At 39.6% G+C, this 26754-nt stretch overlaps 7 protein-coding genes across 12 annotated transcripts; 4 read left to right on the top strand and 3 right to left on the bottom strand.

Annotated features, from left to right (window-relative positions):
• Window positions 1-211: 211 nt before the first annotated feature.
• LOC9328260 (ABC transporter C family member 5) lies at window positions 212-6680 on the top strand. Its single transcript, XM_002892152.2, has 12 exons — window positions 212-546; window positions 738-2872; window positions 2979-3299; window positions 3389-3475; window positions 3686-4384; window positions 4465-4629; window positions 4712-5006; window positions 5087-5301; window positions 5382-5687; window positions 5791-5854; window positions 5938-6177; window positions 6269-6680. The coding sequence occupies exons 2-12, from the start codon at window positions 833-835 to the stop codon at window positions 6379-6381; spliced, it is 4545 nt and encodes a 1514-aa protein (XP_002892198.1). The 5' UTR covers window positions 212-546; window positions 738-832; the 3' UTR covers window positions 6382-6680.
• A 91-nt stretch (window positions 6681-6771) lies between these two features.
• Window positions 6772-9974, top strand: LOC9325556 (subtilisin-like protease SBT1.2). Its single transcript, XM_002892151.2, has one exon. The coding sequence runs from the start codon at window positions 7403-7405 to the stop codon at window positions 9737-9739; it is 2337 nt and encodes a 778-aa protein (XP_002892197.1). The 5' UTR covers window positions 6772-7402; the 3' UTR covers window positions 9740-9974.
• Window positions 9975-10006: 32 nt separating this feature from the next.
• Window positions 10007-11662, bottom strand: LOC9325555 (auxin-responsive protein IAA10). The gene is made up of 4 exons (XM_021011607.1): window positions 11074-11662; window positions 10583-10893; window positions 10363-10495; window positions 10007-10269 (listed from the first exon to the last, which is right to left on the bottom strand). Exons 1-4 carry the CDS (start codon window positions 11355-11357, stop codon window positions 10200-10202), a joined length of 798 nt encoding a protein of 265 aa, XP_020867266.1. The 5' UTR covers window positions 11358-11662; the 3' UTR covers window positions 10007-10199.
• Window positions 11663-11683: 21 nt separating this feature from the next.
• Window positions 11684-14192, bottom strand: LOC110224740. Its single transcript, XM_021011606.1, has 2 exons — window positions 13791-14192; window positions 11684-13500 (listed from the first exon to the last, which is right to left on the bottom strand). The coding sequence occupies exons 1-2, from the start codon at window positions 13894-13896 to the stop codon at window positions 11888-11890; spliced, it is 1719 nt and encodes a 572-aa protein (XP_020867265.1). The 5' UTR covers window positions 13897-14192; the 3' UTR covers window positions 11684-11887.
• A 249-nt stretch (window positions 14193-14441) lies between these two features.
• LOC9328259 (pre-mRNA-processing factor 39) lies at window positions 14442-19947 on the bottom strand. 4 transcript variants are annotated; one of them, XM_021011605.1, is made up of 15 exons: window positions 19795-19947; window positions 19193-19441; window positions 18950-19059; window positions 18452-18681; window positions 17721-17888; window positions 16974-17361; window positions 16789-16889; window positions 16649-16712; window positions 16370-16513; window positions 16087-16239; window positions 15886-16002; window positions 15533-15763; window positions 15138-15443; window positions 14958-15059; window positions 14442-14812 (listed from the first exon to the last, which is right to left on the bottom strand). In XM_021011605.1, the coding sequence occupies exons 2-15, from the start codon at window positions 19425-19427 to the stop codon at window positions 14696-14698; spliced, it is 2466 nt and encodes an 821-aa protein (XP_020867264.1). In that variant the 5' UTR covers window positions 19428-19441; window positions 19795-19947; the 3' UTR covers window positions 14442-14695. The 4 variants fall into 4 exon arrangements, with proteins under 4 accessions (XP_020867264.1, XP_020867262.1, XP_020867261.1 ...); XM_021011603.1 differs by lacking the exons at window positions 16649-16712; window positions 16789-16889 and having other exon boundaries at window positions 19193-19433; XM_021011602.1 differs by lacking the exons at window positions 16649-16712; window positions 16789-16889 and having other exon boundaries at window positions 19795-19946.
• A 145-nt stretch (window positions 19948-20092) lies between these two features.
• LOC9328258 (mitochondrial import receptor subunit TOM9-1) lies at window positions 20093-20691 on the top strand. The gene has a single exon (XM_002892150.2). The coding sequence runs from the start codon at window positions 20152-20154 to the stop codon at window positions 20434-20436; it is 285 nt and encodes a 94-aa protein (XP_002892196.1). The 5' UTR covers window positions 20093-20151; the 3' UTR covers window positions 20437-20691.
• A 1215-nt stretch (window positions 20692-21906) lies between these two features.
• On the top strand, window positions 21907-25972 carry LOC9328257 (probable inactive histone-lysine N-methyltransferase SUVR1). 3 transcript variants are annotated; one of them, XM_021015062.1, is made up of 13 exons: window positions 21907-22132; window positions 22477-22672; window positions 22764-22805; window positions 22901-22939; window positions 23017-23178; window positions 23260-23539; window positions 23681-24690; window positions 24776-24905; window positions 25014-25029; window positions 25116-25182; window positions 25277-25327; window positions 25456-25552; window positions 25645-25972. In XM_021015062.1, the coding sequence occupies exons 2-13, from the start codon at window positions 22490-22492 to the stop codon at window positions 25671-25673; spliced, it is 2106 nt and encodes a 701-aa protein (XP_020870721.1). In that variant the 5' UTR covers window positions 21907-22132; window positions 22477-22489; the 3' UTR covers window positions 25674-25972. The 3 variants fall into 3 exon arrangements, with proteins under 3 accessions (XP_020870721.1, XP_020870720.1, XP_020870719.1); XM_021015061.1 differs by having other exon boundaries at window positions 21908-22132; window positions 23026-23178; window positions 24776-25029; XM_021015060.1 differs by having other exon boundaries at window positions 21908-22132; window positions 24776-25029.
• The last annotated feature ends 782 nt before the right edge of the window (window positions 25973-26754 follow it).

Genomic DNA, 26754 nt, shown 5'->3' with positions numbered 1-26754 from the left:
AAAACGTAAAAAGGGGAATATGATTCATTGCTTACTATGGTTAAGTAAGTTTAAATCATAAGCGCTTTAATTGAATAACACAATAATTTGATCATAAAGACAATTGAAAAATGCAAAACCAAAAAAGTCAGATCACACACACACAGACACATTGACGCATCGACGTCAAGCATCGTGAGCGCACAAAAAGCTTACGGCTTTATTAGCACAGCACACTAAGCAATACAGTAAGTCCACGAAAAAGCATCCAAAAAGGCCCAAAAGGAACCACCTTTATTAAATTCCCAATCTTCTTCCACTATTTTGCACAATCTTTATTCGATCGAACCAATAAATTTTGCATTTTTTTCTTTGGCAAATGAGAGATTAGAGAGAAACAGAAGAAAAGATTATCTCTTTTGATTTTAATTTAAGAGAAGAGAGATCTTCTCTGCTTCTTCGTGTCTCTCTTACGGATTCTCGATTGCTCTCAAGAACCCAAGTGACGTCTGGTTTCAGCTGATTTGTTTCTTCTCTCTCTCTCTCTCTTTGATCTATCAAAAGCTGGTGAGAGCCAAAGTTTCCTCCTTTTTGTTTGTTTGTTGTTTGTATTGTTGTATCTCTGTGATCGCTTCTACGTGTTGGGTCATGCAGAGAAACTCAATTTGTGTTGATTTGCAATGTGTCAATCCCACTTTGAATATAAGATTCATCGCCTCTCTTTTGTTTTTGTTTTTTTTTTTTTCTTGTTTCTGCAGCTACGAGTTTTGGGATGTGGTGAGATGCTTGTTTTATCTCGAAGACTCCGCCGGTTGTTGATTTTAAACAAACTCTCTCACAAATCTTTTCGATCATGGATTTTAATGAGATCTCGTTGATCTTTCGAGAGCATTTACCACTATTGGAACTCTCTTCGGTCTTCATCAACCTCATACTTTTTCTGGTGTTTCTATTTGCTGTCTCTGCGAGGCAGATTCTCGTCTGCGTGAGAAGAGGCAGAGATAGAATCTCTAAGGACGATACGGTTTCAGCTTCTAATGTTAGCTTGGAAAGAGAGGCTAACCATGTTAGTGTTGGGTTTGGGTTTAAACTGTCTTTGCTCTGTTGCTTATATGTGTTAGGCGTGCAAGTTTTGGTGTTAGGTTTCGATGGGATTAAGGTTATAAGAGAAGTCAGTGACTGGTTTGTTCTCTGCTTTCCAGCTGCTCAGAGTTTAGCTTGGTTTGTCCTTAGCTTTTTAGTTCTTCATTTGAAATACAAGTCTTCAGAGAAGCTACCCTTCTTGGTGAGGATATGGTGGTTCTTGTCGTTTTCGATTTGTCTGTGTACTATGTATGTGGATGGAAGAAGGTTAGCCATTGAAGGTTGGAGCGGATGTTCTTCTCATGTTGTCGCCAATTTAGCTGTTACACCTGCTCTTGGGTTTCTTTGCTTTGTGGCGTTGAGAGGCGTTTCTGGTATTCAAGTTACCCGAAGCTCTTCTGATCTTCAAGAGCCTTTGCTTGTTGAAGAAGAGGCAGCTTGTCTTAAAGTTACCCCATATAGTACTGCTGGACTACTTAGCCTAGTTACGCTTTCATGGTTGGATCCACTTCTCTCGGCCGGTTCAAAAAGACCGCTTGAGCTTAAAGATATACCGCTTCTTGCTCCAAGAGATAGAGCCAAATCAAGTTACAAGGTCTTGAAGTCGAATTGGAAGAGGTCAAAATCCGAGAATCCTTCAAAGCCTCCTTCTTTAGCTCGTGCAATTCTGAAATCCTTTTGGAAAGAAGCAGCTTGCAATGCGGTCTTTGCTGGGTTGAATACTCTTGTGTCCTATGTCGGTCCTTACTTGATCAGCTACTTTGTTGATTATCTTGGAGGGAAGGAGATTTTCCCTCATGAAGGATATGTTCTCGCTGGTATATTCTTTACTTCCAAGCTTATAGAGACAGTCACCACCCGCCAATGGTATATGGGTGTTGATATCTTAGGGATGCATGTAAGATCAGCTCTTACAGCGATGGTATACCGAAAAGGTCTCAAACTTTCGAGTATAGCCAAGCAGAACCACACGAGCGGTGAAATTGTAAACTACATGGCAGTCGATGTCCAGCGCATAGGAGATTACTCATGGTATCTTCATGATATTTGGATGCTTCCTATGCAAATAGTTCTTGCTCTTGCAATCCTATATAAAAGCGTGGGGATAGCTTCTGTAGCTACATTGGTTGCTACAATAATCTCGATTCTTGTCACGATTCCATTGGCTAAGGTCCAGGAAGACTATCAAGATAAGTTGATGACTGCAAAAGATGAAAGAATGAGGAAAACCTCAGAGTGTCTTAGGAACATGAGAGTTCTGAAATTGCAGGCATGGGAAGATCGTTATAGAGTGAGATTGGAAGAAATGAGGGAAGAGGAGTATGGTTGGCTTCGCAAAGCCTTATATTCCCAGGCTTTTGTTACTTTCATCTTTTGGAGTTCCCCGATCTTTGTCGCCGCAGTTACATTCGCTACTTCGATATTCCTAGGCACTCAACTTACCGCTGGAGGTGTTCTTTCTGCTCTGGCGACATTCAGAATCCTTCAGGAGCCACTTCGGAACTTTCCTGATCTGGTATCAATGATGGCTCAGACAAAGGTTTCTCTTGATAGGATTTCCGGGTTCTTGCAGGAGGAAGAGCTTCAGGAAGATGCAACTATTGTAATTCCGCGGGGACTTTCGAATATAGCCATAGAGATTAAAGATGGTGTGTTTTGTTGGGACCCTTTTTCTTCAAGGCCGACATTATTAGGGATTCAGATGAAAGTGGAGAAGGGTATGCGTGTGGCTGTCTGTGGCACAGTTGGCTCTGGAAAATCAAGTTTTATCTCTTGCATCCTCGGGGAAATCCCAAAAATCTCTGGTGAAGTAAGTTAATGTTTTGTGGTGTTTGTCTCAATTGCTTGACTGGTTTTATTCTTTTCTTATATTCTCTCAGCTATCATTGATCCACCTGCTGATAATTGTTCTGTAGGTTAGAATATGTGGTACTACTGGTTATGTGTCTCAATCGGCTTGGATTCAGTCTGGTAACATTGAAGAAAACATTCTGTTTGGCAGTCCAATGGAGAAAACAAAGTACAAGAATGTGATACAAGCATGTTCCCTAAAGAAAGATTTAGAGCTTTTCTCACATGGGGACCAAACGATTATCGGAGAGAGAGGTATAAATCTCAGTGGTGGCCAGAAACAGCGTGTCCAACTTGCAAGGGCATTATATCAAGATGCTGACATTTATTTACTAGACGACCCTTTTAGTGCTCTTGATGCACACACTGGCTCTGATTTGTTTAGGGTAAGAAGCTATTGTATAACCTCAAGTCATGTTTTCATATTTTGAGTTTGAATGGTTGCGTAACGTGGTTATTAATAATGGCTGTACAGGATTATATTCTATCTGCATTGGCTGAGAAAACTGTGGTTTTTGTGACGCATCAAGTTGAGTTTCTCCCTGCAGCTGATCTAATATTGGTAAGAAAATCTTTTTCTTGGTTTTACTATGTATTAATTCTGGCTACTGTTGGTCCTTTTAGAATTGCTAAAGGGTCTCTTATAGGTGTTTAGCTTACCAGCTGTGATGAACTTATCTCTATTGTAGCAGAAAGGTAAAACTGTTGAAGGAGTATTCAAACTATTTCCCTTATGACAATCTCTGAAAATGTTAATTTGTGTTGTTCAAAGGTTCTGAAGGAAGGCAGGATTATTCAATCGGGTAAATATGATGATCTGCTACAAGCAGGTACTGATTTTAAGGCCTTAGTGTCTGCCCACCATGAAGCAATCGAGGCCATGGACATCCCAAGTCCGTCCTCAGAAGACTCTGATGAAAATCCTATTCGCGATATTTTGGTCTTGCATAATCCAAAGTCAGATGTTTTTGAAAATGACATTGAGACTTTGGCAAAGGAAGTACAAGAGGGAGGATCTGCTTCAGATCTAAAGGCAATCAAAGAGAAGAAGAAGAAAGCTAAGCGCTCCCGCAAAAAGCAGCTTGTTCAAGAAGAGGAACGAGTAAAGGGAAAAGTCAGCATGAAGGTGTACTTGTCATACATGGGTGCTGCATATAAAGGGCTTCTGATTCCTCTTATTATACTCGCACAAGCTTCTTTCCAATTTCTTCAGATTGCTAGTAATTGGTGGATGGCTTGGGCGAATCCTCAAACTGAAGGTGACCAGTCTAAAGTGGATCCTACACTGCTTCTCATCGTATATACGGCTTTAGCTTTTGGGAGCTCTGTGTTCATCTTTGTTCGAGCCGCTCTGGTTGCAACTTTCGGTCTTGCAGCTGCACAGAAACTGTTCTTGAATATGCTCAGAAGTGTGTTCCGAGCGCCAATGTCATTCTTTGATTCCACTCCTGCAGGAAGAATTTTGAATCGGGTATGTAGATGTGGTATTATAACCAAAATCCATGGTGTCTGTATTACTTTTCTGATTTTGGGGATTTTATTGGTGTGCAGGTTTCTATTGATCAAAGTGTTGTGGATCTTGACATTCCTTTTAGACTCGGTGGGTTTGCTTCAACAACGATACAACTCTTTGGGATTGTCGCTGTAATGACCAATGTTACCTGGCAAGTTTTCCTTCTTGTTGTTCCGGTAGCTGTTGCTTGCTTTTGGATGCAGGTAAATCTATTTTCGATTTTTCCTCTGAAGAACTCTGAAAGTTTTTCTTTTATAATTTAACTGGTATTAAAATCAAATGCAGAAATATTACATGGCTTCTTCAAGAGAACTGGTTCGGATTGTTAGTATCCAGAAGTCTCCAATAATTCATCTTTTTGGAGAATCAATCGCTGGTGCTGCCACAATAAGAGGATTTGGCCAGGAAAAAAGATTTATCAAAAGGAATCTTTATCTTCTCGATTGTTTTGTTCGACCTTTCTTCTGCAGTATCGCTGCTATCGAATGGCTTTGTTTACGCATGGAATTACTTTCCACACTTGTATTTGCTTTCTGTATGGTTTTACTTGTCAGTTTTCCACATGGAACCATTGATCCAAGTAAGTATCTCTAGTTCCTTTGACAAAAAAACATCAACGAGCAGCCGGTTTTTCTAATATTGATGTTTCTGTTGTAATAGGCATGGCAGGTCTTGCTGTGACATATGGGCTTAACTTGAATGGACGTCTATCACGATGGATACTTAGCTTTTGTAAGCTTGAAAACAAAATAATCTCAATCGAAAGGATTTATCAGTACAGTCAGATTGTAGGAGAGGCCCCAGCAATTATCGAAGATTTCCGCCCGCCTTCCTCGTGGCCTGAAACGGGAACAATTGAGCTACTTGATGTTAAGGTACTTATTCAAAAATACTATTTATATTACCTCTCTGCACTTTCTTTCCCTGTTTTCTTATTGCTTCGTTCTTTTCGAAGGTTCGTTATGCTGAGAATCTTCCAACAGTACTCCATGGGGTAAGCTGTGTGTTTCCTGGTGGAAAAAAGATTGGAATTGTTGGGCGAACGGGAAGCGGAAAGTCAACTTTGATTCAAGCTTTGTTTCGATTGATTGAGCCAACTGCTGGAAAAATTACTATAGACAACATTGACATTTCTCAAATTGGTCTTCATGATCTCCGTAGTCGCCTTGGTATTATACCTCAAGATCCTACATTATTTGAAGGAACAATCCGAGCAAATCTTGACCCCCTTGAAGAACATTCAGATGATAAAATCTGGGAGGTATATATTAATTTCGTTTCATACTCTATCTTGTTTATGTTTTAGATACTAAAGTCTGGGAATTGGAGTTTGATTCTAGAGATTTCCTCAACTTTTCTTACAGGCCCTCGATAAATCCCAGCTTGGAGACGTTGTTAGAGGAAAAGACCTAAAACTTGACTCTCCAGGTAACTATTTGCATCAAAAGTCCTCTCTTTTTTCCCGGTCTTTTTGCTTCTTTCTACTGATTTTTGGGCTCAAAACCGAGCAGTGCTGGAAAATGGAGATAACTGGAGTGTTGGGCAGAGACAGCTTGTGTCACTAGGACGAGCATTACTGAAACAAGCAAAAATACTTGTTCTTGATGAAGCAACAGCATCGGTTGACACAGCAACGGACAATCTGATCCAGAAGATAATCAGAACCGAGTTTGAAGACTGCACGGTCTGCACCATTGCTCACCGGATACCAACTGTTATCGACAGTGACCTAGTTTTGGTTCTCAGCGACGGTTAGTCACATACAAACCAAAAACATGGATCTTTCTTCATATTACCCTGTATTTTGGGAGAATTCAATGTTTATGTTATGGTTTGTTGCAGGTAGAGTAGCAGAGTTTGATACTCCTGCACGACTTTTAGAAGACAAATCATCAATGTTCTTGAAACTGGTAACAGAATACTCTTCAAGATCTACTGGAATCCCTGAATTATGATCATCCATGTTAAAATTCAGTTTAGTGGGGGTTTCTCAAGAGGATATATAAAAGAACTGAAATGTGACAAAAGCTTAAGGTCTAAGTAAGAGAGAGTTTTCCACAGGGTTAACGAAAAGAAAAAGCATGAAAGGATGCAAAATCTCCACGCTTGGGTTTAAATCTCTTCTTTCGAACATTGGGAGAAACCTTTTTTGTATGGAACAGTTAGCTTCTTTGGTTTTCATGTTATCAAATAATCTGCAAAAACAAAGAAAGATTAGAGAATAGTAACTAATAAAATCCATCGTTCGTTATCATCCCTCAAGTGTAATCAGTACTGGGCTTATAAGTGTAATCAGTACTGGGCTTATAAGTGTCATATAGAGCCCAATAACAATAGCTGCACGACGTCGTATTGTGACGTAGTACCCAATGACAAAACGAGGCGTGTGGAGCGTGCGTGTATAAATGCACATAGTGAACGAACACTCACCACGCTTCTGCATTTAATTTCTTTCTTAACGGTCGTATTTTGTTTACTCAAGGCTTTAACTAAAAATACATATATTGGCCAATCGTTGAAGCTATTGTTTAAATAAATTTTCATTGGTTGGGTCAAATTTCAACGGAAACCAAATAAAATTTCAAAATCTTTTGTTGCTCAAAAAGGCTACACAAACTAGAATACGCAATAATAGCTAACAATAACATCTCGTGAACAAGGAAAGAAAAAAAACAGAGACACAGAGACAAAGGCAAACAAAAAAGCCTTACAAGTAGAAAACCTTAAACAGCTTCACTTAATATAGTTCATGTCTTTGAAAAAACAAAAGAGAAGAAGCTCCTACCTCTGCGACATACAAAGGATACTCGTGATGCAGAGCTCTTACTCTTCACGAGCTTCATCATCTTCTTCCTTAGACTCCAAATCCCAGGTTTTGAATTCTCTTCACTCTTCTTTAAATACCCTTTTCTTCTTCTTCTCCAAAACCATGCTCTTCAACTACACTAAACCAAATCATTTCTTGAGCTCTCTGCAATGGAACCCAAATCCTTCCTACTCTGCATTACCTTTCTTCTCTTCTCTTCTTCTTCTTCTTCTTCCTCAGAAATCCTGCAGAAACAGACTTACATTGTTCAGCTTCATCCTAATACCGAAACCGCTAAAACATTTGCCTCAAAGTTTGATTGGCATCTTTCTTTTCTCCAAGAAGCGGTTTTGGGTGTTGAAGAAGAAGAGGAAGAGCCTTCTTCACGACTTCTCTACTCCTATGGCTCTGCGATTGAAGGATTTGCTGCTCAGTTGACTGAGTCAGAAGCCCAGATGCTGAGATATTCACCTGAAGTTGTTGCAGTGAGACCTGACCATGTTCTTCAGGTTCAAACCACTTACTCTTACAAGTTCTTGGGACTCGACGGTTTTGGAAACTCGAGTGTATGGTCTAAATCTCGGTTTGGTCAAGGCACAATTATCGGCGTGCTTGATACTGGAGTTTGGCCTGAAAGTCCTAGCTTTGACGATACCGGAATGCCTTCGATTCCACGGAAATGGAAAGGGATTTGCCAAGAAGGAGAGAATTTCAGTTCCTCGAGCTGTAACCGGAAGCTAATCGGTGCTAGATTCTTCATCAGAGGACACCGTGTAGCTAATTCACCAGAGGAATCACCAAACATGCCCCGTGAATACATTTCCGCAAGAGATTCAACGGGACACGGGACTCATACCGCTTCAACAGTTGGTGGATCCTCTGTTTCGATGGCGAATGTTCTTGGCAATGGAGCTGGTGTGGCTCGTGGGATGGCTCCTGGAGCTCACATTGCAGTCTATAAAGTCTGTTGGTTCAATGGTTGTTACAGCTCTGACATTCTAGCAGCTATAGATGTAGCGATTCAAGATAAAGTAGACGTTCTTTCTCTTTCCCTTGGCGGTTTCCCGATTCCTTTGTATGATGACACAATCGCCATTGGAACATTCCGAGCCATGGAACGTGGTATATCTGTAATCTGTGCAGCTGGTAACAACGGTCCAATAGAAAGCTCTGTTGCAAACACAGCTCCTTGGGTCTCAACCATTGGTGCAGGCACGCTTGATCGAAGATTTCCCGCTGTGGTCCGATTAGCCAACGGAAAGCTTCTCTATGGAGAGTCTTTGTATCCCGGGAAAGGTTTAAAGAATGCTGAGAGAGAGGTTGAGGTGATTTACGTCACAGGAGGAGATAAAGGAAGTGAGTTCTGTTTGAGAGGGTCACTTCCAAGCGAGGAAATCCGAGGCAAAATGGTGATTTGTGATCGCGGAGTCAATGGAAGATCTGAGAAAGGAGAAGCGATAAAAGAAGCAGGAGGAGTTGCAATGATCTTAGCCAACACAGAGATCAACCAAGAAGAAGATTCTGTTGACGTTCATCTCTTACCAGCTACATTGATTGGTTACACCGAGTCAGTCCTTATGAAGGCTTATGTTAATGCCACGGTGAAACCAAAGGCGCGGATAATTTTTGGTGGTACAGTGATTGGGCGGTCACGAGCACCGGAAGTTGCTCAGTTTTCAGCTCGAGGACCGAGTTTAGCCAATCCTTCGATACTAAAACCGGATATGATTGCTCCGGGAGTCAATATCATTGCGGCTTGGCCTCAAAATCTAGGACCAACCGGACTTCCTTATGATTCAAGAAGAGTTAACTTCACTGTAATGTCAGGAACTTCAATGTCTTGTCCACATGTTAGCGGAATCACTGCTCTTATCCGGTCTGCATACCCGAACTGGTCTCCCGCTGCAATCAAATCCGCATTGATGACAACAGCGGATTTGTACGATCGTCAAGGGAAAGCGATAAAGGATGGTAACAAACCAGCAGGTGTGTTTGCGATTGGAGCAGGGCATGTGAATCCGCAAAAGGCGATAAACCCGGGATTGGTTTACAACATTCAACCAGTGGATTACATTACTTACCTCTGCACTCTTGGATTCACAAGATCAGACATTTTAGCAATCACTCATAAGAACGTGAGCTGCAGTGGAATATTGCGGAAAAACCCGGGTTTTAGCCTCAATTACCCGTCGATATCCGTGATTTTCAAACGTGGCAAGACTACAGAGATGATCACAAGGCGTGTGACTAACGTTGGGAGTCCAAACTCGATATACTCAGTGAATGTTAAGGCTCCAGAGGGGATCAAAGTGATTGTAAATCCTAAGAGACTTGAATTCAAACACGTGGATCAGACGCTGAGCTATCGAGTATGGTTTGTATTGAAGAAGAAAAACAGAGGAGGGAGGGTGGCTACCTTTGCACAGGGACAGTTGACTTGGGTCAACTCTCAGAATCTGATGCAGCGAGTTAGAAGTCCAATCTCTGTAACCTTGAAGACTAACTGAGCCAATGAAGGAAAACGTTTTTCATTCTGTTTAAGAGTTTGTGTTAGCTTTAATGGTAGGTTTTGAGGGTTTTTATGCTAAGAAAACCTCGTGGAGCTGGATTGATCTGTTGTTATTCAATTCACTAGAGCTGTATTTCATTTTCCAGTAAATGAAACAACTGGTGATTCTATCATATACTGTAGCTTGATTTCATCACTAAAACCTAATCCAGATGCATGCCTTTGTTGTTTTAGTGGTATATTGGATCAGGTACCAATAGAGTGATAAACCCTAAATATACAAAGATCTTTAAACAGGAGGTTAAGCTGTTGTTTAATATTCACAAACGACCACAAGACATATGTACACTCGTGTATAAAAACATATGCACATGTTTACATGTGAACGTGATATATGAGTTACAAACCAAAGAGATGTAAAATGAGGGGCATTGATGTTTTTTGCTATATAGGAATCTCTACATACCTACTCCAGTTTCATTTGAATGCTTCATGATTCTCAGTCTTTTCACGGACCCAAGGAACATCCTGAGAACATGAAAAGATCGTTTAAATTGAAATCGATGTTCCTCATTACAAAATCAGATGATGAATGGGAAGTCATTAAGGGAAATCACTTACTGCCAAGGAACATCTCCTACAAGCATCCAATCTCCGTCTTTATCTTGATATGTTATGATATATTCCGATGAGCCATCCAGCAATACCGAAGCACGTGTTTCCTTGATTGTCTTGCATCCTTGTGTGTTTGATTCTATAAATCGATCAATCAAAACCAGTCAATTTCAAGAGACACAGAATTTGAAAAGCAGAATCACATGAAACAGAATTAGTAACTGACTTGTAACAGGAGAAGGAATCTGGAAAAACATTTGTTCCAAAGTTTTCTCCAAGGCTGCATAAGAATCCAGAGCATTGAGATCAACCTTCCTTCCAATTATAACTCCGTCCATTGTCACCTTCACAAGCATAGAAGTCCTGGTAGATTTGATAAAGCAAACATCATCGTTCTTCGCAGCCACCACGCTGTTTTTTACTGTGTCCTTTTGAATGTCAGAACTCAAGCCACCTTCAGTAGCTAATGACTTTGCTTGATTGACCAAACTGTTGATTCTGTAAGTCCGTAGAGGCGGCCAACCTACGGCAACTTGTCTGCTCCATTACCAAAAGATATTAAATCAAAAGACCAACTAGTTACTATAATACGGCAATACAAAAAAGACACAGCATAACATTACCAATATAGCTCCAAACGATAATCAATCTGAGACCAATCATATAACATACGTAGAGGTTATAATAATATAAAAGTCTTGAAGATGAATTTTTTACCTCGTTGCGTTTGAGGCAGCCGCATAAGAAGAATCAGCAGAGCGTTTGGTCCCACTTTCCCTGGTCATAGAAGAAGAAGAAGAGGAAGACAAAGAAGATCGAACCTTCCGACGACCTTTGAGACCAATGCTAAGACCCAAAGCAAGGTCGAGCTCTGTCTCTGACACAGACTCGTCGGGGCGAGAAGAATCCTCCGACGAAAGTGCGGCGTTTTCGTCTTCTTCAGCTGGAAGTCCGATCATCACCGACCCACTTGAAGAACAAACATCTTGCAAACCATTCATTACCCCAAATTGACCAAAACGTCACTCAGTGGCTAAGAACCCGTCTTGATTCAAATCCAATCATCGATCAAGTTTGAATTAACCCATAAATCAAACGAACCAGAAAAGTTTTCAACTTTCAACACCTCTAGGATTCTAAATTTCGAGACAGAGCAAAAAAAAAACACACAGAACAGAAATTGGGAACTAAACGAGGTTTTAATCTTGATTCTAGGGTGACTTCGATTCACGGATCAAAAAGAAGGAACTTTTCTTAAAGAGAGAGAGAGAGAGTAAAGGAAAAATCGGAAACGGTACACGAATGTGTGCGTTGCGTTTGGTGTGGGTTTGTTCGTCTAAATAAGTTTATTAGTTTTAATTACATACATGATGGGACCCACTTGTATACACTTCTAACGACAAGTTTTACGTTAATCCTACGCTAACTGTCATTAATCTTTGCGCAATTAAAGCTTCTTCTTCCTCTACAAGTTACACTGTTAGGGCTCCGATGGTAATCTCACCACATTTTTCTTCCGAGCAGTGAGATTTCACCATCTTTCATCGCCATACCAATTGTTCTTCTCCTTCGGTCCCGTTGGACCTTCCTCGCCGGATAATTCCACCGGAAGTTTTCTCAGCACTGTAGCAAGCGAAACCCTAACCGTCCTCGGAAATCGATTCACCAATCTTTCTATCTCCTCTCTTGAATCGTACACAACCTTTGGTCCCCATTCTCTCATATACTGCAGCCACGGCGGTTCTGCCACCACACCGTTGCCGCCCAGATACTCTGCTGCAATGATCTCGTACCGTGAGCTCGAATCTACAAAGAGTTCACTACGCGCAGTGTCGTTTCTTATCCCAATCCCAAGCATTGTCGATCCCTGTAAGTAAGTCCCAGCCTTAGGAAAGCTCGCGTGACCATGTTTCGACGAGTAAACAACGGCTTTGTTGCTTCCGGGAATGAATTCAAGGTCATAAGCTTCGATCCACTCGCCGCCACTGTGTTGTGAGAAGTAGATTGAGTAAAGCTCACCTGAGAAATTGCTGATTCGGACAGTGAAATGTTCCCAATCACAGACGTGTTGGCCGATGCTGATCAATGAGACATCGACAAGTCCTAGTTTTAAGGTCGCTGGTCCATTAAAAGGACAGAAGATCCAGTAGACAAGATCCGTGAACGTTCCTCCAAGAGCAGGCTTAATGTGAATGTAAAGTTTCGAGCTTTCAAGGTTTCCTCGCTTGACGAAATCTCTTTGTTGATCATCACACGGCAAATCAATCCAAAACTGCTTGTCATTGCTTCCTCCTTGAGGCAAATTCGAGCCATTTTCATTGATAAGTTCATCGATCGGATTTCCCTTCTCGCAGAGAACTGCACCATTCTTGAAGAACCACGAAACAGAAGAAGGTAAGTAAGTTTCACCAGGATGGAAGACTAGTGTAGGACCATAGTGTTGAATCAAAGCTTGAATCTGATCAACATTTGGCATCGCGTGTACATTCGTATCTAGATTCTTTAGACAAGCAATACCGATACCAATATCTTCTCTAGCAGGAACAAGCCGAGTTCTGCAGAAGAAAGTACCTGCAGAGACACCTCTGCCCCACATGCCGCGGTCTGAAGGCCGAGTTCTCCATATAAACAAAGGAACACCTAAAGATTCGGAAACAGCAGTGACAATGACATTGTGGGTTTCACATTTATCAGTAAGATCAGCTCTAACACATCTAACTTCATTCAACTCAGGTTTCACAGAACTCTTTGTAACCACAAAACCGATCGATCTATACCCTTCAGGAGGCTGCGGTAACCAGAAGTAACCGCGTTCGCTCTTACTACTACATTCATCTTCTACTGAATCATTTGAGCTCCAGACAAGAGTAAAATCAACAGGTTCCACTAATGCAGGTTTCTCTTCCTGTTCTAATGAATCTACTAAATCTCTTGCCGCAAGAAGATAACCTCTCAAAGGATGAGAATCAGATTGACAGTAATGACCTAAGCAATGGAAGTCTTTAGGAAACAATCCCTTTGGTTTGTAGAATGAAATGCTCTTGTTCTTCTCTGTGGATCTGTATCGCCATATAAATTCAAAATCCGTGATTTTGATGACTTGTAATTTGCCGAGATTGATTGTTCCAGAGCCAAAGCCTTGACCTGATCAGTTTCAAAGAATGCAGAAACAAAATCTGAGAGATACAGCTCAAAAATTGTTCAAAACGCAATCTTTAAAGAATCTTCTTTGAAAACGCAAAACGATTTGATTGACCATCGTTCGAATTAGATTAGTGGATATAGAGATCTGATTGATAAAACCCAGTTGAATTTCACGAAATTGGGGAAAATCGAGAAATAAAAATCACTTTTTGGGAATGCCGAGAAAACCTAAAACTAGAATTGGAAATCGCTAACAAGAGAAGTCGGGGATTGAATGGAATCGGAGTTACCTGGAGGCCAATGGGGAATGGAAGCAGGAAGAGAGAAGGTTTCAGGGTCCTTTAATGGCGGTAAATCTATAAGATTGTTCCAGTGGAGACATTTGTAACCTAACATATTCTTCTCTGATCTTGCGAAACCCTAATCAGGAAGGTGGAAATATGTCAGCTTTGTAGTATCCCAGTCTTTTTAGCTTTCATAAAAAATAATCAAAAAGTCATGTTTATAAAACTGTTTTAAGCAATTCTACACATCACAAGCTACCTTGGGGAAGAAGTTATTACCTTTGCTATCTGAAGAAATGCCACAAGAAAATGATGAACACGAAAATCGTGGACAGTCGCACAAAATACTTTTTAAAATAATATATCTAGAAATTCTCACTAATTTACCCCATAAATTCTCAAATAACATCAAGTCTTATTTGAGGTCCATTCAATTCTAATTTGAGGTCCATTCTTTTTTTCCTTTTTAATGATTGGATACATGATCAATTTTGGAAGTATAGCAAATAAATTTGAATTTTTAAGAAAGTAATATAGAAAAAGAATCTTTTTTTTTTTCGTCAAATAAACAGGTTTGATTTGTAGACCGAATTAATAGAGAGTAACATTAAGTTCTCTAATTGTCTTTAGTTTTCCTTTTTCTTTTGCGACACTGAGTTTGATCATTTAAACAGCACTAACCCGCTAATCAATTCAACTTCTCTGGTTACAATCTGTATGATAACCGGCGAAAATCCAAGATCTTTTACGGATCAAGCAACTCGAGAAAAGTAAATCTATTGTCACTGATCGAGAAAAGAGAGACACGTAAAAACATTCAGACATGTGAAAACATTCAGACACTAAACTTGAGTAGATAGAAGCAAATGGTTATCAATCTCCTACAAAAACAACCAGCACCAGTAATAGGCTCAGTAGTACGTATTGTAGTAAGCTTGAGGAGCAACAGCAGCAGCCGGTTGCTGCACCGGCGCAGCCGCTGGTGCTGCAGCTGCAACTGGAGGTGCATAACTCTGTGTTGGGTATGTCTGAAAAAGTTTTCACAAAGAAAAGATCCAAGTTAGTTGATCAAAGACTTATCGCCGAGAGTAATTCCCATTTTAAACTGCTGGTTATTAATCTCTGTAATCCTTAGATACTTCCTAAGTTTAACACATTAAGAATTTCGGTTACCTGAGCAGGATAGGCGCCATAAGCAGCGGCCTGTGGCACAGGTGTTGGTGCCTGTGGAGCAGTATAGCCAGCAGGATATCCCCCATATGCACCATAAGCAGCCTACAGAGGTAAATTCGTTGCTATTATAAGAGTAAAACCATAGATGTAAAGGATTTGGTTCTATCTTTGGTATTTTACCTGTTGACCATAGGCAGGGTTCCATTGCTGCGGTTGAGCAGGAGCAGCTTGTGTTGGTGGCCAAGTTTGAGGTTGCGCAGCATAACCACCAGACCATTGAGCCTGAGTATTTGGATATGCATTGGATACTGGCTGAGCAGGTGGAGTGCCGTTGTAAGTTTTTGCCATTTTCGTCCTATCTGATGAGAGAAAATCATCTGCGCTACGCTTTTTCAGATCTGACGTGCTCCGATGAGGTAAAAACAGTGTAACATGTTGCTCTTCCGCTTTATGAATGGCCTCCACATCACCAAAAATACCCAGGAACTGCAAAGGCCATGAACATTTGGCTGTTAAAACCAATAATATAGATACATGATGTTCAAGCAAGGATTGTTTTCTTTCTTTTCCATTACCTCTATATATATTAAGGATAGCTCTTCCCTCTCAGAGGCACTTGCAATGTTCTGGGCATCTGCATCTGGCTTTATAACTTTCTCTACGAGTGGCTCAAGGTAATCAATCTGTCTTGGTGGTGGCTGAATCGTCTCAAAATGAATCAGTGATTCCACGAGAGGTTTTGACGGTTGTACATGGTCAAGTGCTTCGACTATAATCCTCCTAGCTTTCTCAGTATCCCTGGAAACCTGAAAATAATATTGAGAAAAGTAAGAAGCCAAATCACCACATACTCCATCATGAAAACAAAAACACAATGAGTTCAAAAATCAGTTGTATGAGTCTTAGTAGTATAGACCATGTGACGTACCAAGTATGAAAACCTTGAATATTGAGCATACAGCAGCGGCAGTATTGTGGAATGTTCTTTCCCCTTTTCAACAGCAATCACTTGCTCATACAAAGAGAAAGCATCATCCAGATTACCCTACAGATAAGATTAGGAGACATGTAAGGGAAACAACCAGTGATAGTAATCTATACTAGTTCTTTAATCACCATGGAAGCTTACTAGTCGGTGTTCCATGTTTGCATGTTTGATTACTGCTTCAAGAAGTCCGGGAGAAATTTCAGAGTGCACTAATTGGTATGCAGCTCTAGCACCAGCTATATCTCCATTCTTCTCTTTTAATCGAGCAGCAAAAAGGTGAATCTCTGGTTGTTTCTATAAAAGAAAAGAAAGCAGATAAATAACCATGAGAGTCAAAGCTGTCTATTTAGAATTATTCTGCAAAGCCACTCCTAATTAATGAAATTTAACTACCCAAAAAAGGTTGGAGAAACACATTTCATACCTTCACAAAGACTTGAGTTGCTCGAGCAAGGGCATTTTCTGCAAGGTCCGTACTTCCACTTGCTCGCATTTTTGACACATAACGAATCCAGTATCCTGGGTAATTTGCACAGGCAACCACACATCTTTCATACAGCTTGACCACCTATTGAAAAAGACAATCAAATGTAAAACATATATGATGATCACTAGGGGAAAAAAAAACATGTAAACATAGAAAGCACAAAGGAGAAATCCACAAGAAATACTCTACAAGTCCAACAGAGGGGCCCTCACATACAGAGGGACCCTCCTTGCCTGACAGACAGATTGTTAGGAAGACACCTGCATTAATAACATTGGAACTTCAACAACAGGATAACTCACGCCTAAAATATCCATTGACAAATTGAAAGTTTGAAGTACTTAGCCTTAAGTTACCAAATCGAGGCCCATGGTTTGGCCTCAGTTATTTCCCATTTAAAAGTTGCTTGATCCAATGGAAACCCAATCAAGCATATGATGCACCAGATACTACTTAACTGTAGGTCAATAATATGACAGAAGTACGACTTAATCTACAAAACACTTGTACGTTCACGTATAAGAGAGTTAAACCCCAGTACCTTATTGAAGTCTCCATCCCTCTCGGTGAAATCTAGATAGTTGTGCCAATTCTCTAGCTCTGCAACATTCAGAGGACGCACATGGAAATAGGGCCTCCTTATAGCCATTTCATAACCAATGATTTTAGATTCAAACTCTTTGGATTTTATGTACATGGCTTCTCTGATGCCAACATATTTCTTCAACTCCTCAGGATCAGTTGAACTAGCACTTTCCAATTTAGGGGATTGTTCGGTGGAACCATCAACTTGGGATCGTCCTTCATCTGCCTTTCCACCAGGCTCAGATGGTGCACTTTCAGAAGCATCACCAGCAACAACAGCAGCTGCGGATTCCTCAGCACTCCTTAGTTCCGACAGAGGCCGTGTTTCAGCTAGCTCCTTCAAACTATAGCAAGACAAGCATTTATCAACAACAGAAAAAAATACCAGAACGAAGAAGCAACATACACATCAGAAAGAAACTAAAGATTATGAGCAAAATATAAAAATCCTGGCTAACAATAAACCATCAGAAATAACAGAAATGTCAGGAGGGAAAATAGATGAAATATAAAATTGGATTTAGCGTATATCAATCAAATGTATGATACAGCATATCTGCCATATAGCTGAGCTCGATTAAGTGCTAAATCAACATAGCGCATCAACATAATGTTTTCTAACCATAACCATAACAATCCACATAAATAGACTCTATCCACTTCAGCACAGACAAAAATGATTAATGTAATCAGTCAGAATTACCTGCTGAAATATCTATCGAGATTTTGAATTGGATTCTCCAATATTCTGGTGTAAATCATGGCAACTCGGCTCCAGTCCTGCTGCATGTACTCATACTCAATGTATTTGTCCCACAATGGAGAGGAAAGAAAATCAGTTCCAACGTAAACCAAAGCTCGTTCAAAAAGCCTGCAACAGCATTATAGTAAAAAGAATGTCATATGAGCTGAAAGACACAGGACATATCCAATCAATAAAGACAAACACGAGTTCTATGGAGAAAAGGATTCACTCTTTGAATGCATGATACTGCCAAACACTGCATTTACCTTCCTGGTAAAAGCATACTATGGCCAAAATCGAGCAGTCAAGGGCTACCTAAGCCCAAAACTGGTTGACATCTTTCCAGCAGCATTTTGCATATGGATGCACTTCGGGGGAGGGTGACAGTTAAAACAGGTAATTTTAACTTCAAAATTTTCAAACCAGAGAAGTAAAGAGCACCAAAAAAAGGGAACAGTTTCAGATAAAGATATCAGATAGGAATGGAAGGAGGCTGAAAGCTAGTGTGTTGAAAATAAGAAAAAGAAGTATTTTTAAATTAATTCCATCAGGTGTTTCCGCCACAAACGAGAGGACTTGCTGTAGCAATCTAAGAAAAGGGTTAGATGGTAAAATCATTTTGTCTAGGTAATTGGAAAATCCACCAAGTTGTTAATACACATACAAATAGAAGAATAAGCATTTATTACCTTCTGATTGTGTCTGGATCTCCATATGTATTGATGGCAAAAGTGCAATAATGCAGCCAGATATCCACTGAATATGTAACTCCCTGCACTGCTCTTTCATAAACCTCTACGACTTTGTCCATTGCCCCCACCCGAGCCTCATGATCCGCAAACTTTTTCCAATAGCCATAACACAAAGGAAATTCTGCTAAGAAAGCATCATAGACCTTCCGGATTTTTGCTATATTGTCCTGTAATCAGGGTAGCAAGGAAAACATTACCAATCTAGAGCAAATGGATTAAGTTAGCTGACAGTAAAACTTAGAAAAAGATATCGAAAGATGATAGCGACTTAAGGTGTACAAATAAAAACGGAATACTCATTATTAAGATTCAGATAGCAAATAAGTTATGGAAACATGATCCAGATGACAAACATTTGCGTCAACACAGAGAAAATTTCAGAGGTCAGAGCAGAGTACATAGGAAAAATAAGATTCATTATGTAAATCCACATACCTGCGCTATCCTCTCCGTCTCATCAATCAAGGCAGTCCAAGCATTGAACTCTGAAGAATTAGCCCTTACAATATTCCACAAGCGCTCCTCTTCCGGTGAGAGAGTAGAGCCTGTAACAACAGAGAAGGAATCAGTAAAGGATTATATCATCAAAGTTAAGATCAGGTTCTAGTGACGCCCCTTAGAATCAATTTGTAATGATGTCTCTACTGAGAAAGAATTAATGTGCTCATACAAGCTTACCAGGATTGTCTCCATGCTCCGCTGCTGGAGCAGTTACAGCCACGTTATCTGTTGCATTTCCGTTCTCAACTGGCACAGTCCCATTGACCACAGAATCATCGTTGACCGAGTGTGATGAATCAACAATTGGTGCAGTCTCTTGCCCTGTCGATTCCACAGTAGCAGCAGAAGCATTATAATCTCCATATGGAGCAGAAGTGTATCCCTCGGAAACCATGGCCTCGCTGTCTCCCATAACTTTCTAGAAAACTACATTCACATAAGAATAGAATCACTGTTAGTAAACTCATCGAAGGATGTCATTAATTGCAGGCAAATGAGAGACTCATTGAAGGATCTCATTTAGTGTAGCAAATCAGAGGCGTGTTGAATACAAACCGAAACCACAAACTCGAAACAGGTAAAATAAAAATCAGTGTAAAGCAAAATTCACTCAATCTTCCTATGAATCACAACCAGGAAAGCAGGATACGGAGGTTTTTCAACAGTAAAAGAAAAAAATCTAACCATAATCGAAACAAAATCAGAAACCCGATAAAACTGAGCTAATGAAAAACCCTAGTTTTGTTCCCAATTCGTAGAAAAGAGAAAAGGCTATGTACCTCGGGAACTGAAGAAGATGGTCGTCGCTTCTAGAACTCTTTCCAAATCAGTGAATGCTCTCTTCGAAAGTAGCTTCAATGGAAGAGAGAGCTCTCAGCTTTCGATTTTGGGTTTGTTTCGTTTACAGGAAGAGAGGGTATAGGGTTAGAGACGACGTACCAAAACGAAAGGCGACGCGTATCGTGTTGGTCGGCGTACATTGGATCTCAATATGGGCCGTTAAATAAATGGGCCTTTAAAAACATGGGCTTGAAATTTCTTAATGGGCCCATTATTAAAACAGAGAAACCCTTTCAATATCATCGATCGAGTGAAAACCCTCGTCGTCTGGCTGTGAGCTCTCAACTTTTCAATCAATGGCGCCTAAGAAAATCGGAGCCGGCGGGAGAGATTCGAGCATCTTGGCGAAGATTTCAAACTACGAAATCGTTTCTCAGGGAAGACGCGCCGCTTGCGATGCTGTCCACGTGTCGAAGAAGCTGTTAAAGAGCACCGGGAAGGCGGCGTGGATCGCCGGAACGACGTTGCTCATCCTTGTCGTCCCTTTGATCTTAGAGTTGGAGAAAGATCAGCAATTAAGCGAGTTTGAGTTTCAGCAGACGAGTCTTCTCGGAACCCCACCGGTCGGTGCGATGCACTAAAGTAACTGTAGAAACCCTAATTCGAATTTGATATTATCATCATGCTTGTTTCTGCTACTCTATTAGAACCTGTTAATTTCCTTCCTTGTGTAAGATTAGGTTTACTCATAAGGGATTTGCAATGAATTCGCAATTTTCAAGCTTGTGTTTGGGCAATCTGCTTCTAATCTATTTGGTAATTTATGGCTTGAGCACTATAAAGATGAGAGCTTTTCTTGTACAAGTGATTTATATTAATGCACTACGTTAGCTAAATGTAGAATCATTTGATAACTTAGCTGTTACACTGTCTTAGTTTCTCTTCAACATTTATGCCATTTAGTTCTGATTACTCCAAATTTTGATTTGATCATCACTCCCTCACTTGGCAAGGACTGTAAATAGACTGCCAAAACCTTAATGATGTTTCTATTGTTCAGTGTATCTCTCTCTATCTTCGTGGTTTTCGACTCTGTTTGCATCAAGGGTTTTGGTTTAGCTGACTTGCTGATTCCAGAATCTCCTGATTTTCTTCTTCCCCTATATCCTTTACACTTGAACCAAAACTGAAATCATACTTGCCACTAGAAGGATGTACTACAATTGAGAAGTATAGCTAATAAAAAGTCGAGAATTGAAGATAAGCATAAGTAGTAATAAGTTAACCAAACATATGCCGCTAGAAGCAGAACAAAACCATTCACCTTACGAAATGGCTTAAGAGAAGAACAACACCATGAGCCAAGCACACAAGTACTGTTCTTCTTCATGTTGTTCACGTCCCAGATGTTAAAACCTTTTGGTTGCTTCCTCATTCACTGGATGGAAATCAAGGGGGAATGAAACTGTAGGCCCATAAGTGTTGAAGCCCGTGTTCAAAAAATCGCTAGGCGCTAGTCGGGCGGTGAGGATGCGCCTAGCGCCTAGCAAGAAAATCGGGGATTACACGGAGATTAGTTTTAGGACTATTTAATATTTTAAAAACATATTAATCCATTATAATTAAGAAATTTATATAATATTGTTTTTTAAAATTGTATTAAACACATGAAAACAAGATTTTAATTTCAAATTTATGATTTTTATACAAATTACGAACATAAGTAGGACGTTTTGAATTTTAGATGAAAAAAAAAGTAAAAACAAAAAAAAAAAAAAAAATTGGGCTAGGCGCTGTCTAGGCGGCCACCTAGGCGGTCCAGGCGGACAAAAAATCGGATCTCCGATTTTTCTCACCGATTTGGACAAAATCGTCGCGGTGCTCCTCCGATCAACGCCTAGGCGGCCGGTTTTTAGAACAAGGGTTGAAGCCGACCTCATTTTGAGTTAAACCAGTCAATTCAAAGGAGTCATCATCATACTGACACTGTACGTAGAGAGAGAAAGGTTCACTTTTGGTTTGTCTCATTAATCCTCCTCATACAGAAAAAGTCAATGACAACTTTCAAACGCTGCGTTTTGGTCCTTGTATTAAAATGGCAAGTTTCTCAAAGGAAGGAGAGTCTCAATCAAGTTTGGAGTCCCTCACTTGGTCTTTTAAAAGTTTTCAAATGGTCGTCTTTCGGTGGACAAAGAGATACAGACATTGATCAAACAAACACCAGCATTCAAAAATTTTGCCCTCCATTCTCTCATCATCTTTTTTTTCTTGGAAATTCCACTTGCTCACTTACTCTCTTAAAACCCTAAATCAGTTTCAGAGTTCCTTCTTTTGCTGGTAAGTTCTTCTCATTTTTCTCCAATCGCTTCAGTTTTAATTCCGTTTTGAAATCTCTACTCATTTCTTTTTCTGGGAAATTGACGTTTTAGGGTTTTGGTATTTTGTTGTCCGTTCGGTTTTCCACAAAGAAAAAAAAAAGTTCCAATTTTTTGGTGGTAAAGGCTCATACTTTCGTTACACATCTAACTCTTTTACTGTCTAAGAAGACAAAGCTCTTCTCTTGATTCATCTCTGTTTTCACTCTTATTGCCTTATTGGAAGATGAAAGTTTCCAGTTTTGTTATGTATACTTTCTGAATGTTTTATGAGGTGGGTGAGTGATTTTAGCTTTGTCATTGCAGAAATTCGTCGAAAATGGCACCGAATCCTAAGATTAAGAAAGCCTGTGACGCTATGAAGCTTTTAGGAATATCAGAGACGAAAACAAGGGCCTTTCTCAGAAAACTTCTCAAGGCCTATGATAATAACTGGGATTTCATTGAAGATGAAGCCTATAAGGTCCTTCTTGATGCAATCTTCGACGAGGCTGATGCCCAGGTTTTGTTTTCTCTGCTTAATCACTTTTCATTTTATTTTATTTTTATATTCACACTCACACAATTCTCTTTCTTGATATGTCATCTGGTAGTCCACAGAAAAGAAAAAGAAAGAAGAGGAAAAGAAGTCCAAAGTAAGTTAACTTTCCATTTTTTGATGCCAATTTTCGGATGTTTTTGTTGTTGTTTCTTCTCAAGGTTTTGATGATCTTTTTTGTTTAATCTTTAGAATGTAGCAACCAGCAGGGGAAGGAGGAAAGCTCCTGAGGTATACGAACTAAATATCTTTGTTGTTTTAGAATTTGTTATCATCATGTAACATTAACTTGTTTTTTTTGGTTAAAGCAAACTCAGCCTTTGGTACAAGATGAGGAGGATGATATGGATGAAGATGAAACTCCATTGAAAAGGAGGTTGCGTAGTAAACGTGGAAGATGTTCTGAATACAACACAAACCTTAGCGAATGCAGTCCCAAATCACAGAAGCCCAACAAAGAGGATCCCAAGGTATGTTTAGTATCTGTTTTTCAGGTTTCTTGGTCATACTCATATTATATAGCCTGTGTTTATTTTTTTTCGGTAAAACAGACTCAGCCTGAAGAGGAAGAGGAAGATGAAGATGATGATGTGACTGAATTACCTCCGTTAAAGAGGTACTTACGCAGAAGTGGTGAAAGAGGATTGGCAATGACTGTCTATAACAATGCAAGTCCTAGCTCCAGCAGTCGCACGTCAATGGAGCCCAAAGGAGTACCACCAATGCTTCTAATCCCAGCTGATCCTATACAAGATGAAAAGGACTCTGAGGCCGATGCACTTATTATCCTCAATGATGAGCCCAATATAGATCATAAGTCTGTGATTTTAGGTAGTGTTACATGTAGACTTAGTAATCTTTCTTGTATTGCTTTTATGTGGTTGTGATCAGATGTTGAAGCCTTTGCATATTAACCTGATCCGTCTCTTGTGATGTTACTTTTTGACACTTCTTTTCATTATTTGGATACAGGAAACTGTTCAGCTCCCATGCTTGAGATCGAGAAATCAAATATACATGTGGAAGAACGGGATAGGGAAACCAAAGATAATCTCAATGATACTATTGCCATGGATGTGTCTCCTTCAGCTATTGGGGAATCTAGTGAGCATAAGGTTGCCGCTGCTTCAGTTGAATTAGCTTCTTCGACTTCTGGTGAGGCGAAGATTTATCTAAGTTTTGCGCCTGCAACTGGAGAAACAACGAATTTGTGTTTGCCTTCTATGGAGGATCTTCGGAGAGCAATGGAGGAGAAGTGTCTCAAGTCGTACAAAATTGTTCACCCCAAGTTTTCGGTCCTTGGGTTCATGAAGGACATGTGTAGCTGTTACATAGACTTGGCAAAGAATTCAACCAGCCAGTCACTTGAAACAGAAACCATATGTGACATAAGTAAGGCGGGTGATGAAAGTGGTGCAGCTGGCATTTCGATGGGGTTGGTTGTTGTTCCTGAATGCGAGATCTCTGAAGATGGCTTGAGAGCAATTAGCAACATGAAGGACATTACGGCTGGTGAAGAAAACATTGAGATTCCATGGGTGAATGAGATCAACGACAAGGTTCCTTCATGTTTCCGTTACATGCGTCATAGCTTTGTATTTCAAGATGCTCCAGTGAAATTCTCACTCTCAAGTTTCTCTGATGAGCAAAGCTGCTCCTTTTCCTGTATCGAAGATTGCCTGGCTTCAGAAATGTCGTGCAATTGTGCAATTGCTTTTGATAACGTGTTTGCGTACTCAGTAAATGGCTTACTCAAAGAAGAATTCTTGGAAGCTCGGATCTCTGAGGCCCGCGATCAACGGAAACAGGTGCTGCAATTCTGTGAAGAGTGCCCATTGGAGAGAGCTAAAAAGGTTGAGATTTTGGAACCATGCAAAGGGCATCTGAAGAGGGGAGCCATTAAAGAGTGTTGGATCAAATGTGGTTGCACTAAAATATGCGGTAACCGAGTGATACAAAGAGGAATACAAAACAAATTACAGGTCAAACATTCATCTTAACTAACTCTTTTTACGTGTTTGTCTTTACTAGTTTCCATTTTCGATCAATCGTTTTTTTTAATATCAGGTGTTTTTCACACCAAATGGGAAAGGCTGGGGCCTTAGGACGTTGGAGAAACTGCCTAAAGGGGCATTTATTTGTGAGTACATTGGAGAGATATTGACAATTCCGGAGTTATACCAACGTAGCTTTGAAGGTAAACTCACTTGTCCTTTTATATTGGATGCACATTGGGGTTCTGAAGAGAGGTTAGAGGATGACAAAGCTCTGTGTCTTGATGGGACGCATTATGGAAATATATCAGGGTTCCTTAACCACAGGTAATGGCTTGCAGTAATAATCAGAATACCATTGGCCTTTTCTCTATTTTAAACTGATGTTTCTTTCTGTCCTTTGATGTGTGTAGATGTCTTGATGCAAACTTGATCGAGATCCCAGTTCAAGTCGAGACTCCGGATCAGCATTATTATCATGTAATGATTCAATTACGGTCTCATTTATAATCTTTTGCTCATATATTTTTTCTTTTTTTTTTCTGGGAAATCTTATAACTGTAATCTTCTCCAGCTTGCATTCTTCACAACAAGGGACATCGAGGCAATGGAGGAACTCACATGGGTGTGTACAATTTCACAATCCATGACTGACAAGTTTCTATACCCATGGAAAAGATTGTATATTTTTAATGCTTGCTGATATCTTGATATACATTGATCTGATGTGAATCATGGACTTCACATTCTCAGGATTATGGCGTTGACTTCAACGATGATGAATCTCTGATGAAACCCTTTGATTGTCTGTGTGGTAGCAGATTCTGCAGGAACAAGAAGCGATCAAAGAGTGAGTAATATCATCCTGATTCTGTTACATGGGACTGAGTAATATCAATTCTGCATCTCACTGAGTATCTTTTTACCTTTGTTATGTTTCAGAGATCATGCAGATTATGAACAAAGCATGAGAGGAGAATGAAGAAGAAAAGATATGAGACCCTCCGTTTTTTGTGAATGGGACTCTCTTAATTAACAAACCGTTCCCGGTCAATTGATTTTGTAGGTTGGAAAACAAGATGCTAAGTTGGTTATTGTGAGATCAAACTCTGTATAGCTTAGCTTGAGGGTCTTGTGACTTTTGATTAATTTAGAAGTTTGACTATCTTTAATTCTAAATCTCTCTTAATCACGTTCGTTTTCTTCAAGTAAACCATAATTTACAGTACTGGTTAAGACCAATAGTCAATAGATAAGATGATCGTAAGACTAGGATGGACAATTTTTTACTTTTTACTTTTATTACTCTCAGTTTATGATTGTATTGTCTTTGTGCACATGGTTTGTTCATCTAAAACAAGTGATAACAGCTCAAATTGCCGTTGAACAACTCTCTCGCTACATTTCATTTATTTATGTATGAAATTCAATCAAGATGTGATAAACGATCTAAAATCGTTAACAAATTATAAACAACTCTTGTCATGTTTTGATCGGTGTTACTTATTTGACCATTCTACTTTTTTGAATTTTATAATTGTTTTGTTCAAGAAAGTAACTTTTTACGAAAGTGGTATCCTAATGTATAACACGTATATTATTTAAAACATCAAAATAATGGAAAAATGAGATACTCATTGCTAAACATTTTACGATTATATTGGCAAATATCGCCAGAAGGTAAAGTAAATGTTTAATCTATATACACTTTGAACCTGCATTGGCAGTTGAAAAATAATAAGCATTTAATTGTAATCCAACTGTGCATGATCGGTCGTATACGTGCTTTGCTGGAAAACCGAGTGTTTCTAATGTCAACTCATAACGATTTAGTGGAACTTCATTTTTACATGTTTTTGAAAATAAATATTTTACATGTCTTAATCTCTATAGCCTATATATATAATTATAAGATATCAAATACAAATGCAGAAAAAAAAAAAAAAAAAAAAAAAAAGAGCTTAAGAGTTGAAGATTATTATTTGTAAAAAATTTAAAAAGCAAGTGGGAAGAAGTTTGAGTTGTTCATGAGGGTCATGCTTTTGCAATTTC

Source organism: Arabidopsis lyrata, assembly GCF_000004255.2.
Source record: "Arabidopsis lyrata subsp. lyrata unplaced genomic scaffold ARALYscaffold_1, whole genome shotgun sequence".
Classification (NCBI taxonomy): Eukaryota; Viridiplantae; Streptophyta; class Magnoliopsida; order Brassicales; family Brassicaceae; genus Arabidopsis; species Arabidopsis lyrata.
This window is presented reverse-complemented; position numbering and strand designations above follow the sequence as displayed.

What these genes read in the sequence shown, in the direction of transcription:
- LOC9328257 (XM_021015060.1), top strand. Translation starts at nt 22,490, where the DNA reads ATGGCACCGAATCCTAAGATTAAGAAAGCCTGTGACGCTATGAAGCTT. An exon ending in TCGACGAGGCTGATGCCCAG is followed by an intron (nt 22,673 to 22,763) that starts GTTTTGTTTTCT and finishes GTCATCTGGTAG; the next exon opens with TCCACAGAAAAGAAAAAGAA. An exon ending in CAATGGAGGAACTCACATGG is followed by an intron (nt 25,328 to 25,455) that starts GTGTGTACAATT and finishes TCACATTCTCAG; the next exon opens with GATTATGGCGTTGACTTCAA.
- LOC9325555 (XM_021011607.1), bottom strand. Translation starts at nt 11,357, where the DNA reads ATGAATGGTTTGCAAGATGTTTGTTCTTCAAGTGGGTCGGTGATGATC. An exon ending in GATTCCTTCTCCTGTTACAA is followed by an intron (nt 10,496 to 10,582) that starts GTCAGTTACTAA and finishes ATCGATTTATAG; the next exon opens with AATCAAACACACAAGGATGC. An exon ending in GTAGGAGATGTTCCTTGGCA is followed by an intron (nt 10,270 to 10,362) that starts GTAAGTGATTTC and finishes TCATGTTCTCAG; the next exon opens with GATGTTCCTTGGGTCCGTGA.
- LOC9328258 (XM_002892150.2), top strand. Translation starts at nt 20,152, where the DNA reads ATGGCGCCTAAGAAAATCGGAGCCGGCGGGAGAGATTCGAGCATCTTG.
- LOC9328259 (XM_021011605.1), bottom strand. Translation starts at nt 19,427, where the DNA reads ATGGGAGACAGCGAGGCCATGGTTTCCGAGGGATACACTTCTGCTCCA. An exon ending in GATCCAGACACAATCAGAAG is followed by an intron (nt 17,889 to 18,451) that starts GTAATAAATGCT and finishes ATGCTGTTGCAG; the next exon opens with GCTTTTTGAACGAGCTTTGG. An exon ending in TATCCTTAATATATATAGAG is followed by an intron (nt 15,444 to 15,532) that starts GTAATGGAAAAG and finishes TGGCCTTTGCAG; the next exon opens with TTCCTGGGTATTTTTGGTGA.
- LOC110224740 (XM_021011606.1), bottom strand. Translation starts at nt 13,896, where the DNA reads ATGTTAGGTTACAAATGTCTCCACTGGAACAATCTTATAGATTTACCG. An exon ending in CATTCCCCATTGGCCTCCAG is followed by an intron (nt 13,501 to 13,790) that starts GTAACTCCGATT and finishes GAAACTGATCAG; the next exon opens with GTCAAGGCTTTGGCTCTGGA.
- LOC9325556 (XM_002892151.2), top strand. Translation starts at nt 7,403, where the DNA reads ATGGAACCCAAATCCTTCCTACTCTGCATTACCTTTCTTCTCTTCTCT.
- LOC9328260 (XM_002892152.2), top strand. Translation starts at nt 833, where the DNA reads ATGGATTTTAATGAGATCTCGTTGATCTTTCGAGAGCATTTACCACTA. An exon ending in TCCCAAAAATCTCTGGTGAA is followed by an intron (nt 2,873 to 2,978) that starts GTAAGTTAATGT and finishes ATTGTTCTGTAG; the next exon opens with GTTAGAATATGTGGTACTAC. An exon ending in CAGATGATAAAATCTGGGAG is followed by an intron (nt 5,688 to 5,790) that starts GTATATATTAAT and finishes CTTTTCTTACAG; the next exon opens with GCCCTCGATAAATCCCAGCT.